Source organism: Saccostrea cucullata, unplaced genomic scaffold, assembly GCF_032062105.1.
Source record: "Saccostrea cucullata isolate Sc308-1 unplaced genomic scaffold, CSIRO_AGI_Scuc_v1 ctg172, whole genome shotgun sequence".
NCBI classification, from domain to species: domain Eukaryota; kingdom Metazoa; phylum Mollusca; class Bivalvia; order Ostreida; family Ostreidae; genus Saccostrea; species Saccostrea cuccullata.
The window spans coordinates 487,478-501,553 of record NW_026932814.1 but is presented as its reverse complement, the minus strand read 5'-3'; the positions used below and the strand labels follow the sequence as shown (position 1 = coordinate 501,553).

Here is a 14,076-nt window from a genome sequence, read left to right as displayed (position 1 = left end):
ATTCGAGATTTTTCAATTTTCTGCCTTAATTATCAATCGAACTTCTGAACTGATCCAATGATGGAAACTCCATATTTATTTTCTCTGGGCACACAGGAATAGCGGCCTCTTTTTTCAGACATAACTTTATATAATTTACTGAATATGTTCACTGAAGGGCCGACCCACTTTTTGTAAGGGTAAGGGTCAAATAAGGTTAATGTAGTATAGTAGGGAAAAATTTAAATTTGATACTATAGAAGAAGTTGAATCTAACCCAAAACCCACCTCGCCCCCGAAATAGGATTTCAATGGTGTCGGACAAAGTGAAAGTTGGGGCCGGGGTGGGGGTGGGGGTGGGCAAAGTGTAAGAAATTATTTTTAGACCTTCAAAAAAAAAAAACTTGACAAGCCAAAAAAAAAAGAGTTATCCACTGTCCAAACACAAAAATCCTATTTCGTGGAGGGGGGGGGGGAGTTGAACTTCAGTGCCATTTTTTTTTCAAACACCACCACTTTCCCCATTTTAAACCTATACTGCATCGTGTCCATGGAAAGGGGGGGGGCTAAACCTACGCAGCAATGTTCAATGTCTGTACTAAGTCTATCTTTGGAAAGAAAAGTGGGGGCTAAGCCCCCCTCCCCGGTTCCGACGCCTATGTATTTTCAAGTTTGGACAATTTCCTTGTTTGGTTCTTTTTTTGCTTGTCAAGTTGTTTTCAGCCAGGTAGCTTTAATTCATATAAACGATGCTACGTCACTGTTCTCTCGCCTGAAAAAATATAACTCTATTAAAGTTATTTGTTGGATAATTGAATTCTTCCAGTTTAATTGACATAAAAATGTAAAATATTTTGATACTAGTTACCCCTTATAAATTGAGTTGTTTTTCAGGACTTTCCACTGAACTGAACTTTATTTCACGACAAATAGTAACTGCTCATGCGTGTGATTCTAGGGACGGGGCTTTGCAAAGGAGTGAGGAGCGTTATGGGTAGGCGAAGTCGGAACCAGGCTACACCCCAAGCATACTAGAAACTCCCCGGTCTTCTTTTCTGCTATAATATTTTATATTGAAATAGTATTTTTCAATAACGAAAAGAAATATCTTTAGTACGCACCGTATTTTACATCAGCCAGGAGAGCTAAAAAATCTTAAAACTTGAAAATTCTATTTGGTGGTGAAGGGGAGGGGGGGGGATTTCGTCAACTTTTTTCAGTACCAAATATTACTCACTAAGTACATGACTTTTAAAATATAAATTGACTATTAGTGCTGCAACAAAAAGTGTAAGGGATGGGGGCAACAAGCCTTTCGCTGAACTTTGCCAGTAGTAAAAAGTCTGTTACGTTTAGGAAAATGTTTCATGTTCACCCTCCCCTCTACCTGTGCAGGCGGGGATCCAGAAATTTTTTCTAGGGGGGGGGGGGTTTCCACCCTTGTCAAAAAAAAAAAAACCAATCCCATTTCTTGACAAGCAAAAAAAAAAAAAAAAACACAAACAAACAAAAAAACCTAAACTCGCCCAAACTTGAAAATCCTATTTCGGTGGGGGTGGGGTGGGGGGTTGTAGTCTATGACTTCTATTGCCTCAATTCCTTCACTTTTCATTCCCATTTCACACATATTCATGTTTACCGGGGGGGGGGGTTCCAAGGTAATTTTTTTCTTGCTTTAGTATATACATTTCTTAACCTTCTAAATTCCAGGGGGGGGGGGGGGTTCGGGGTGCTGACCGCCGACCCCCCTCTAGATCCGCGCATGCGGTGAAACTTACCCCATAGGAGGTCGTACAGACAGAAGTCAGTATATATACTGAGACTTGGGGGTGTGATTATACATTGTATAACGTCCCTTTAAATTGGAGAATTTTAACTCAAATGGAAAAGCCACCTCTTGTCGGTGGAGAGCTGCAAATTTGTCCTATATACCCGGCACTTATAGCCATTGAGCAGTGAGGGATCTTTTTTCCGGCCAGCACCTACTGCGATACGGGACCTCGGATAATACGGTCTAGATCTCATCCGAAGGACCGAACTCCACGTCCCATAGTGGGACAATGATTCGAACCCACGACGTATTGATCGACTACTTACTACTGTGTTTCGTGACTCTAGAGCAGACGCCGTAACCACAGTGCCACGCGGGCGACTGCACCCCGGCGGGGGGGGGGGGGGGGCTGCGTCCAGGGGGGAGGAAGTCATTATCCATTTGTACTCGTGAAGATTATCTATGTTTAAATAAATGGTTAAAATGATTTAATTATTAACCACTATTAAAATGATATCATTTAAACATTTATTCATATAGGACTGATAACTTTTCTTCAAAAACTGAAAACGTTAGTATATAAACATTGTTTTACAATTAAAAAAAAATATTCGGGGGAGGGGTTGTTATGAAGGGGGGGGGCGAATTGCTATATGCAGCGAGATTTCCCACGGAAGACTAGCTATATATTGAAACTTCCCCGGGGGAAGTCTCACTGTATAGTCTTCCGAAGGAAGCATTACTATGTAGTCAGTATTCCAGGGGAAATATTACCATCTTCCGAGGGAATGGCATGATCGGGTACATACCTGAACTTATAACAAACATCATTTGAAAATTTAAGTTCGATTGATAAAGTATTAAGGCAGAAAATTGAAAAATCTCGAATAACCCCGGCCCGGGTTTGCTTACCTAGTTTTACCAACACTCGTAGCGAACACCCCTGCCACCTAGCGTTATAATGCGGCACTAAATTTTGACAACTTGTATTCGTCTTCATTGAATATGCTTCATTCTTTGTGTGATTGAATTCATGTTTGTAATAGAGATAATCATTTAAGAAACTGTATCAATTTAAAAGAAAGTAAAATGAATTTACAAGAATAAAGCAAAATAGAAGTAAGGGCAAAATGAAGAAGGATAAAAGTCAAAGTGAAATGTAATAAAGACGAATATGAAAACAATAAAGTGACATATAATTACAATAATAACAAAGCATAAAGAGGTAGTCAGAATAAGAATAAAAGCAATATACATAGACTTTTGGCGGTAATTCCCTTCCATAGGCTTCGGTTTTTAAGGTCTCGTCCGAAGGACTGCAACTTTGACTTCAAGTGCCTAGCGCATGGCGAAGGAACAGTTGCTACCCATCTTTTATCGACTTGGTCAGTCGCGGCCGAAATTCGAAGTCAGGACCTCCCGATCACGGAGCTAGCGTTCTACCGACTGAGCTACCGTGGACGATAAAATTAAAATAAATTTAGAACACACTTATAATGAAGTGCAAGGGATTGACTATTTTAAGACGATATCATCCCAACACACTTGTTTTATCAAATGAAGATCATCTTAAGGCTAGGATATGGCAGGAAAAAAAAAGAACAAATTACCTGAAACGAACTCATTTTTAAGCTAATGAACTTACTTTTGTTTAATTTTAATTGTAAATACAGATCTACTGTAGGCCACGAAGGTGTGAAAATCAAAAATAAAATAAAATAAAATAAAATAAATGATGTAGGAACATCGAAGAGTAAATGCATAATCAAAAATCATGTAAATGTCCACTCTTGAAGCCAATTTTGTTTTAAATGCTAGTAGTACCAAAGCAACGGGAAAAAAATTGAAAGGGGTCGCCTCAAACGAAATAATAAGCAACAAAGCCCGCATTCAAAGACAGACCATCATAAATAGCCTACCGAGACAGTCAACATAATGATAAAATGATTTTAATAGTTAGGCTAATGGAGGAGTAGCATCAATTTGTCAAGTAAAAGATAAATCGCTTACAGCATTCTTATAAGACGAAAAATAACAAAAAATAATTACCGAAGATTTTTTTTCAGAGGGCGTTGGCATGGCGATGTTAACATTCACAATTACCATGCTGTTTTCGAAGCTGATGACTTCTGGAATAAAGTCAGAAAGTTGTGCCGTATACGTCATGAAAATTTGGTGCTTTTTATGGGAGCTTGTTTAGAAGAATGTAATTTAGCAATAATACTGAGGTAAATCACGAAGAATGAAAAAGAAATATACACAATATACCTAAGTCTCTTTATTAATTCATTTCTTATTCAGTCACACTTAAACAGGATGATATATGAAAAACGTGTCTATAATATCGTATTTATTTTAGTTGTCAAGGCGGAGTTTCCATGTATGAACATATCCACATCCAGAGGGAAAAAATCTCACCGATCTCAAAGCTTCAATACATTCGTCAGGTGTCATATGGCATGGGATACCTACATTCCCGAGAAATAGTTCATAAACGGTTAACAACCCGAAATATTTTCTTGTGTCCTAATGTCAGAATCAGTGTCGTTGATTATGGGTTGGCTGAAGTGAAGTATGACAGGTATGGATACGGGCTGGCACGTGATCAGATTATGAAATTTGATCACGTGACCAACCCGTATTTATATTTCGATAAACTTTAAAAAATGATAACTATATTTCATAATCAAAATCAATTTTTTATGAAAATAAAGTATGATGTTGACGTTTTCATTGCATTTTACAATAAATAAAAAATAGCATTAAATTTTATTTCTATTCATAGGCCAGGATATGCCTGCTTGCCACGTGGTGATCTGATGTACATTGCACCAGAAGTGCTGTGTTCCATGTGTGTTGTCCCTCCTATGCTTGTTTCAGGTGTACCCTACACATTCGAGACAGATGTGTTTGCGTTTGGGTAAGTTTTAGATTAAAAAAATGTACATTTACTGTCGAGTTCAAAAGTTAATGTACACTATTCATACCGTTCGTTTTCTACTTTTCACTGAGTAGTAAGAGGACTAAAGTATATGTATTTTTTGTAAAAGCTGTTATTTTATCACATATACACGTATAGTGTTTTCAAAGCATATAGCAAAGCTTGCGATATTGCTTTATGGAAATAACCTTTTCTTAATCCATAAATGCCAAATTCAAATATCACCGTTTCTTCATCCATGCAATGAGTATAATAAAATCGGATCTTGCTTCCGTTGATTCTTAATTCCTTCCGACTGTTTTTCCTGGGAAAATGACAAGAGACGTCAATATCTTTTATTTGAGATGCAATTGAAATTTGAAATGTTTTCTTCTGGTCGTCGGTTACAAAAAATATGAAACCCCTGTGTTTTATGATCAAAATAAATGGGAACACCCACACCAATTATGAAACAACGAATGCAAATGTCACATCCTTAAATAATGTTGCAAAATTAAGACGGATTTCTGATTTTCATTTGTAGGACTGTTGTATATGAGTTGCTGACAGGTCATTGTCCATATCAAGGAAAATGTCCAGAGTTTGTTATATGGCAAACATGCAAGGACAAAAAACGAGGAATTCCAAATAAATCTAGCATGAAAATTCTTGAGGTAAAATGTACAATTTCTTAAATGATTATGTGTAAGGGATGCCCATCTTAAATCAAACATCACCTAAACTATGCTGAAGCCACCGAATTCGAAAAGGACATTTCTTATTTTAAATTCTTGTTTAGGTGAGGAATAACTTCGCATTGTCATTGTTTTTTTTTTATCTCGAAACTTTCTGTGAGAAGGAATTTCAAAATACAAGGCTTGTGTCAAAAATAAGAATTTTTTACGACTCTATCATCATATATTGGTTGAGGGGACTTTTTAATATAAAAAAATATTAAGAGTTGATTCTTATTTCTCTTTAACGCATGTGTGTCCATTATTTTAATAAAAGAACTACTATGTTGAGTCAATAATTACAATTTCAGTCAATGGTGTTCAGATCGTAAAAAAAGGCTATCATTCGAGTTCATAAAAGTTCTATTTTTAATGTGATTATGACTGTTTGCGCCAGATTTAATTTAACCATTTATAGTTTCAATCATGTTATGGTATCTTATTCCTTTTGGATTTTTAGGTCACTTGAGTCACTCAGGTTATCCGTTTTCGTCCATAGTCGTTCGGGCAGGTGTCGTGCGTAAACTTTTCACATTTTCAACTTCTTAAGAACCATAGGGCCAATTTCAACCAAATTTATCACAAAGTCTCTATGGGTAAAGGTGATTCAAGTTTGTTCAAATGAAGGGTCACAATTTCTTCAAAGGGAAGATACTTAAGAATTAGTGAAAAATTAATGGCGTCATTAAAAAATCTTCTCAAGAACCACTGGACCAGGTAAGATAAAACTTATATTTGACACACTCTCAGGTAGTGTAGATTCATTTTTGTTCAAATCATGACCCTGGGGGTTGGGCGGGACCATAGTGGCTGATCAAAGTTTTACATAAGAATACATAGGAAAAATATGTAAAAGTCTTTGTTCAAATTATGACCCCGGGGTAGAGCGAGGCAACAATGGCCGGTCAAAGTTTTGCATTGAAATACAAATAAAAAAATCTTTGAATATCTTCTCAAGAACCAATGGGCCAAGAAAGATGAAATTAAAGTGGAATTATCCTTAGGTTGTGTTGATTCAGTTTTGTGGAAATCATCACCCCTGGCGGTAAGGCGGGGGAACAATGGACGATCAAAGTTTTACATAGGAATAATAAAGAAAATCTTTAAAAAGCTCTTTTCCTCAAGAACAGCATAGCCATTATTAGTTATTTATACATGGAAGCATCATCAGGTATAAAAGATTCAAATATGTAGAAATTATGAACCTGAAGAAAAGGGTGGGACCACAATGGACGATAAAAGATGTACATAAGAAAACTTTTTCTCAAGAACAGCAAAGCGTTGATTTGTTTTATTTATACGGAAGCATTCTGGGTAAATTCAAATTTGTTTAAATCATGACCATTTGGGAAAGGAAAGGGACAGTGGGTTATCAAAGTTTTAGTTAAATAAATAAAATAAAGAAAGATCATGAAAACGACTTTTTAAAAACATCAAAGCCACGATTACCTGATACTCATTTTACAGAAACATCTTCAGGAACAATGTACTGAAGATCATTAAATATTTGTTAAACCTTATAAGCTCATATGAGCCGAAGGCTCAAGTGAGCTTTTCTGATCACATTTTGTCCGTAGTCCGTCCGTCCGTCTGTAAACTTTTCACATTTTCAACTTCTTCTCAAGAACCACTGGGCCAATTTTAACTAAACTTGGTACAAAGCATCCTTGGGGGATGGGGAGTTTAAATTGTTAAAATAAAGGACCAAGTCCCCTTCCAAGGGGAGATAATCAAGAAAAGACAAAAATAGGGTGGGGTCATTAAAAATCTTCTTCTCAAGAACCAGTGGGCCAGGAAAGCTGAAACTTATGTGGAAGCATCTTGGGGTAGTGTAGATTCTAAATTGTTAAATTCATGACCCCCGGGGGTAGGGCGGGGCCACAATAGGAAATCCAATTTTTACATAGAAATATAAAGGAAAAATCTTTAAAAATCGTCTTCTCAAGAACCAGTGGGCAAGAAAAGCTGAAACTTATGTGGAAGCATCCTGGGGCAATGAAGAATCTAAATTAAAAGAAAAATTATTATCCCTGAGGGTAGGGTGGGGCCACAATAGGAAATCCAAGTTTTAAATAGAAATATATAGGAAAAATCTTTAAAAATCTTCTTCTCAAGAACCAGTAGGCCAGGAAAGCTGAAATTTAGGTGAAAGCATCCTGGGGTAGTGAAGATTCTAAATTGTAAAAAGCATGACCCCCGGGGGATAGGGCGAGGCCACAATAGGGAATCGAATTTTTACATAGAAATATATAGGGAAAATCTTTAAAAATCTTCTCACGAACCAGTGGACCAGAAAAGCTGAAATAAATGTGGAAGCATCCTGGGGTAGTGTAGAATCTAAATTGTTAAAATCATGACCATCGGGGGTAGGGCGGGGCCACAATAGGGAATCCAAGTTTTATATATAATATATGGATATACATAGGAAAAATCTTTAAAAATCGTCTTCTCAGGAACCATTGGACCAGAATAGCTGAAACTTATGTGAAAGCATTCTGGGGTAGTGTAGATTCTAAATGGTTCAAATCATGACCCCTGGGTGGAAGGGCGGGGCCATAATAGGAAATCCAAATTTAACATAGAAATATACAGGAAAAATCTTCTTCTCAAGAACCAGTGGGCCAGGAAAGCTGAAACTTAGGTGAAAGCATCCTGGGGTAGTGTTGATTCTAACTTATAAAAATTAAGACGGGGTGGGGGGAGGGGGTAAGGGGCCACAATAGATATAGATATAAGAAGGGGAAATCTGGTAAAGAACTGCATCACCAAAGTTACTCGGGTGAGCGATGTGGCCCATGGGCCTCTTGTTTTTTGTGATATATTTAATTACTCTTTATTAGCGAGACAGAATATTCACAAATTGTTATTTCTGTATATAATCTTTAAGAACATGATGTGATCGGTACTAATAACCCGAGAATGAAATTTTTGTCAGCACTATGTCTGGCATACCGTAAATACGCGAATATAAAATTCTCATAAACAAAAAGTGATATACATGTATACAGTAGTGAAGAAGATTATGCAAATCATGACGTCCAGTGGTAGGGAGGGGCCATAATTAAAAATAAAACTAAAAGAAAACAAATCTAAATGGGAGACAGATTGTAACTTAAGAATTGTTGATGAATATTACACTGTTTATTTCTTAATTTATGAATTGTTACTGAATACTAAACGAATTATATCCATGATCCTGATCATCATATTTTTCTTGCTTTTTGGCAACACAGCTTCTTCTATCAGTTCATTTTATACTCTTTGGATTGTAGTTTTATACTCAGGTGACCGTTGAAACCCTTGGACCTCTTGTATTAGTTTATTTGCTGTTGAACATCTCTCTCTCTAGAATATTTCCCTTATATGTAGAAGCAACCACTTGCAGCGTAGGGCTACACCTTACATATACTCGGGAATCAAGGCCATTGAGCAATGAGGGATCTTTTTCGTGCCAACACTTACTGTGATACTTGACCTTAGTTTATACGGTCTCATCCGGAGGACCGGTCTCCAGGTCCCGCTGTTGATTCTAACCTGCAACGTAAGGATCTAATCAGCTCTTTTCTCCGCTACTCTAGAGCAGACGCTCTGACCACTGCACCACGCGGGGGAAACTACTGCGCATATTCTAATTGGTAAAACTCCTAATGTAGCCTACTTATTGAAAAATTAATCAAGTGAAAACAATTATTATCAAATGTTCATTGTAAACCAGATAAGAGAAGGTTAATGTGATCCACAGTTTTTAATATTTATAAGTATTCGTCAATTTTATATTTTTTTTTATTTTTACCTTTCCATCATGCGTCTTCTCTAACTTCAGTAACAGTTTAATTTTGCTTAATAAATATTTTAGGAATACCAAAAACTACTAGTATGTCATTATACATGCTGTATTCTACATAGGAAACCAATATTTTAGTATCATATCCTAATATTTATGGCAAAATTTTAAATGTATTCATTGACACATAATCAATTTTGAGAAATCTAGTGAATGTTATAGTCAATTAATTTGATTATGAAAATTATGTCAAACAATTAAACGACTGACGATTTTCATACAAATTTTTAGCCATAATTGCTGAATTGATTTCTATAAGGATTGTCTTTACATTTTATGTGTATTACGCTCATTTTGCAAAATTGAACTTTATTTATAATGCCGAATATTCGTTTTGCCTAATTTAACTTGGTTGTGAACTAAAAAGCACATTCTGCGAAGATGAACTTTCCAATCATCGTTGAATAACCCAGGGTAGGAACGCATTAATTCACTAAATAACCAGCTCATCAGGGTGCTGATACTTAAAAACAAGAGGCCCATGGGTCACATCGCTCACCTGAGCAGATGGGCTTGTGAAAAAAACAAATCAGCTCAGTATTGAAAAGGTCACTTGTTGGAGGAGGGGGATTTGAATTTTCTATTACTTGAGAATGTAACTATATTAATAAAGCATATAATTATAACTTTGCCATGCTTGAAAAGATGCACAGTTGGACATTATTTGAATAAATTTAATTCTTCACTACTTGCAGATGCGTACATGTCAATTTGACTATACAAAACTTTTCTGTTTTGGAGAAGATTTTTTCCTCTATATTCTTATGCAAAACTTAAATCCTTCATTGTTGCCACACCCTAACCCCAACGGTCATAATTTGAACAATTCCTGAATCTAAACCGCCTGAGGATGCTTCCATTACTTATCATGGATTTTGTGTTCTCCAGAAAATTTTTAGATATTTTAGCATATATTCCTATGTAAAATTTGATCCCACTTTGTGTCCTCACCTTACCCCCAAGAATTCTTATTTGAACAATCTTAAAACTACACTACCTGAGGATGCTTCCATATAAATATCACCAATCATGCTGCTCTTGAAAAGATTTTTCCCATGTATTTCTATGTAAAGCTTTAATTGCCCATTATGGCCCTTCCTACCCCTAGGGGTCATGGTATGATCAAAATTTGAATTTACTCTAACCGAGGATGTCTCCATATTAATATCATCAATCATGGCTTTGCTGATTCTGAGAAGATTTTATTAAAAGATTTTTTCTCCGTATTCCTATGTAAAACTTTGATCAGCCATCGTGGCCCCACCCTACCCTCGACGGTCATAATTTGAACCTTGAATCTACACTACCTGAGGATGCTTCCACATGAGTTTCATCTTTCCTGGCCCAATGGTTCTGGAGAAAAAGATTTTTCCTATATATTCCTAAGTAAAACTTTGAACTACCATTGTGACCCCGCTCTTCCCCCGGGGTTCATGATTTGAACAAACTTAAATCTACACTACCTGAGACTGCTTGCTCATGAGTTTCATCTTTCCTGGCCCAATGGTTCTGGAGAAAATTTAATTTTTTTTTTACAAAAATCCTATATATTCCTATGTAAAACTTGGATCAACCATTGTGGCCCTGCCCTACCCCTAGGGGTCATGATTTGAACAAACTTAAATCTACATTACCTGAGACTGCTTGCTCATGAGTTTCATCTTTCCTGGCCCAAAGGTTCTGGAGAAAAGATATTTTTAAAAACCATACATATTCCTATGTAAAACTTTGATCAACCATTATGGCACCGCCCTACCCCTGGGTTTCATGATTTGAACAAACTTAAATCTACACTACCTGAGGCTGCTTGTACATGAGTTTCATCTTCCTGGCCAATGGTTCTGTAGATTTTTTTTTGAAAAATCCTATATATATTCCTATGTAAAACTTTGATCAGCCACAATCCCAGGATGCTTCCACATGAGTTTCATCTTTCCTGGCCCAGAATTTTCGGAGAAAAAGATTTTAAAATAATTTTCCTATATATTCACATGTAAAACTTGAATCAGCCATTGTGGCCCCGTCCTACCCCCGGGGGTCATGATTTGAACAAACTTGAATCTACACTACCCCAGGATGCTTCCACATGAGTTTCATCTTTCCCTGGCCGAATGGTTCTTGAGAAGATTTTTAAAAGATGCCATTAATATTTCATTAATTCATAATTATCTCCCCTTGGAAGAGGGCTTGACCCTTCATTTGAACAAACTTGAATCCCCTTCACCCAAGGATACTTTCTGGCAAGTTTGGTTGAAATTGGCCCAGTGATTCTTGAGAAGAAGATGAAAATGTGAAAAGTTTACGACAACGACGACAGACAACGGACAAATTTTGATCAGAAAAGATCACTTGAGCATTTGGCTCAGGTGAGCTAAAAAAAATTAAAATGAATATAGCTCTTGATTTAAAAGCTTTTCCATTATACTTGTCATTGAACATGCATTTGAAAAATATTTTCGTACATATGGTCAACGGCATGTGATATCTTATGTGTAAATTAAAACATTTTTCAGACTCTTATACGCAAGTGCTGGGCACACGATCAAGAAAAACGACCTAGTTTTCAAGACATAAGCAAAACTTTGCATAGAAACGTAAGTAAAATTGTACAGCTAAAAAACATGTTTCAAAGTTTTCGTGAATTACATTGTCCCTTACGAATAATTCTAAAGTTGTGAATTTCAACGTTTTTTATGAATTATACTTATTGCAGGCAAATCTTCACAAGCAACATAGTGTTTCGGAGCCCGACATTTCAGTGCGCTCTGGGAAAAATTTACTTGATGGATTTTTGAAATGAAGAGATTTGAGGATTGTACGAATTGGCAATGTACCTAAGGCTATTTGTTATTTGAACTTATGGATGGCATCTATCTACAGTTTTATTATATATATAATATATATATATATTTCATTTCATTGCTTAATTTGAGTAGATTTCCATGTCATTCAAATGTATTGCTATTCCAAAGACAAGGGAGATCGAGTAAGTAAAGAATTAAGAACAAATTTTCCTTCAATAAGTGATATTTTTTTTTATAGATCTGTAACATTTTTTCATAGCAGCATTTTACACAAAAGTTTTATTTTAGGGATTTATTTCATAATGAAATACATCAAATATATCTTTGCTAATATACAAAATAGCCGAATATTTAAAATGAACGGAAGCATGCAGTACGTTTGAACACAAATGCACAGATTCGATATTTACTAACAAAACGTGCACAAAATCAATGTTTTTAGTTTATGTACATATGCATACTACTATACCCTGTTTATATGTCAGACACACAGTCTGTCTGTCATAAAGTGTAGTATAAGTAGTAACGAAAAAATCTTATTTGTACATCAGCATCGGTATACTAGAAATTAGAATAGATTGTGGTACCAAGTGACGGCCATACAGTTACACGTTGTTTTACTTCATGTTTTGCCATTGTGTTTTGTCTAAATATTGGTAATATTATATATTTTCTCTTCTTTATAGTAAAATAAATCTACTATAATTTGGCGCTGCGGCTCTTTTCATGAACTGGTGCGTGATATTTTGGTAACTAATTGTTCGTGAACACGACGGCAGATAGACCATCAGAAAACGGGCAAGTAGAAAGATACAACCCTAATGGGATGCTTTGCGCTGTTTCGTAAGCCGCACTCCAACTCGATGGGATGAATATGTACCATAATTAGCAAGTGCATTAGGATCAGTCAAGAACAGAAGTCCAGGTTTTACAGCTAACATGCTTTATTAGGGAGAGAAGTAAGTATGCCAGTACATTTGATGTTTCCTTGTCCAGAGGCAGAAAATAACAACAATACAGAGCAATATCTAATGATTTTATTGAAAAAGATGCAATCAGTTCATGAAATTGCAAGATCAGACTTGAAATCAACTCAAGCATTAATGAAAAGGGATTATGACTTGAAAACATTTGCACACGCATACAAGATAGGCTATGCAGTGTATGTTTTTGACACGGAAGACATAAGGTGTGGTTGTTAGCTAGGTCCTACGTGGAAATGACCTGTTGTCATCAATCGCGAGTTGTCTGCATGACTATGTTTATAAAATTAAACTTAGGTAGAAGCTTGTCACAATTATTCATGATAGATTTAAATTGTGCAATGATCACGAATTGCCTACCTGGGTTATTAACATGCAGAAAAGTGCAGTGTCTGATGAACATGCCTTGCGTAGCTTGGCATCTACAACCAATTCAGATCAGTACTGTGTATGCCAGTGCGATGAATGTAAGAATTGGTCTGTATAAATTGATTAGGCTAAAGCAACATTGATATTTATTTGTGTCCAAGATCTGATAAATCTGATAAGACTTGTATATAGTTGTGTTCTTTTTTTTATATGTGACTTCGGAACATATCAGCCAAGAATTGTTGTGATGGTTCTTAAATAATTTTATGTTGTATAGTGAATATTTCTGATCAAGGAAAAACAAGAGAAATGGAGCATGATAAAGGTTCAAAACGAGATTGGAGACAAGAAAGGGAGAACTTGAAACGACAGTGATTATCAGTTACATGTACAGTGGACTCTGCGATTTGTGTACGACTGGAAAGAGATCCTTCAATACCAGTGCTCAGAAAAAATGCTGCAGAAGTACAATCAGAGTGTTTGGCTGTTTCCTTAGTCGATACTCAATCAAATGAGGTGCCTAGTTCTGGAGATCCATGCTCAGAGATGAAAACTAAGGTTTCTGAACAATGTAACTATAAAATCAAGTGGTCAAGCTATAAAAGAAGTTCCTACCACTGCATCTGAATCTATGCCTCTCTGTCCATTCCCAACCTCTAAATCCACGGACAA

General features: G+C 36.2%; 1 protein-coding gene across 2 annotated transcripts in view; it reads left to right on the top strand.

Moving 5' to 3' along the window:
• The window catches only part of LOC134236222 (kinase suppressor of Ras 2-like), a 35,787-nt gene extending 23,024 nt beyond the window's left edge, over positions 1–12,763 (top strand). For both annotated transcript variants that reach the window (XM_062718384.1, XM_062718383.1), the window contains exons 7-12: positions 3,817–3,978; positions 4,110–4,331; positions 4,536–4,670; positions 5,215–5,344; positions 11,762–11,842; positions 11,962–12,763. In XM_062718384.1, the coding sequence (XP_062574368.1) occupies positions 3,817–3,978; positions 4,110–4,331; positions 4,536–4,670; positions 5,215–5,344; positions 11,762–11,842; positions 11,962–12,048 (817 nt within the window). In that variant the 3' untranslated portion in view covers positions 12,049–12,763. The remainder of the gene's footprint in view (positions 1–3,816; positions 3,979–4,109; positions 4,332–4,535; positions 4,671–5,214; positions 5,345–11,761; positions 11,843–11,961) is intronic.
• Positions 12,764–14,076: the final 1,313 nt, after the last annotated feature.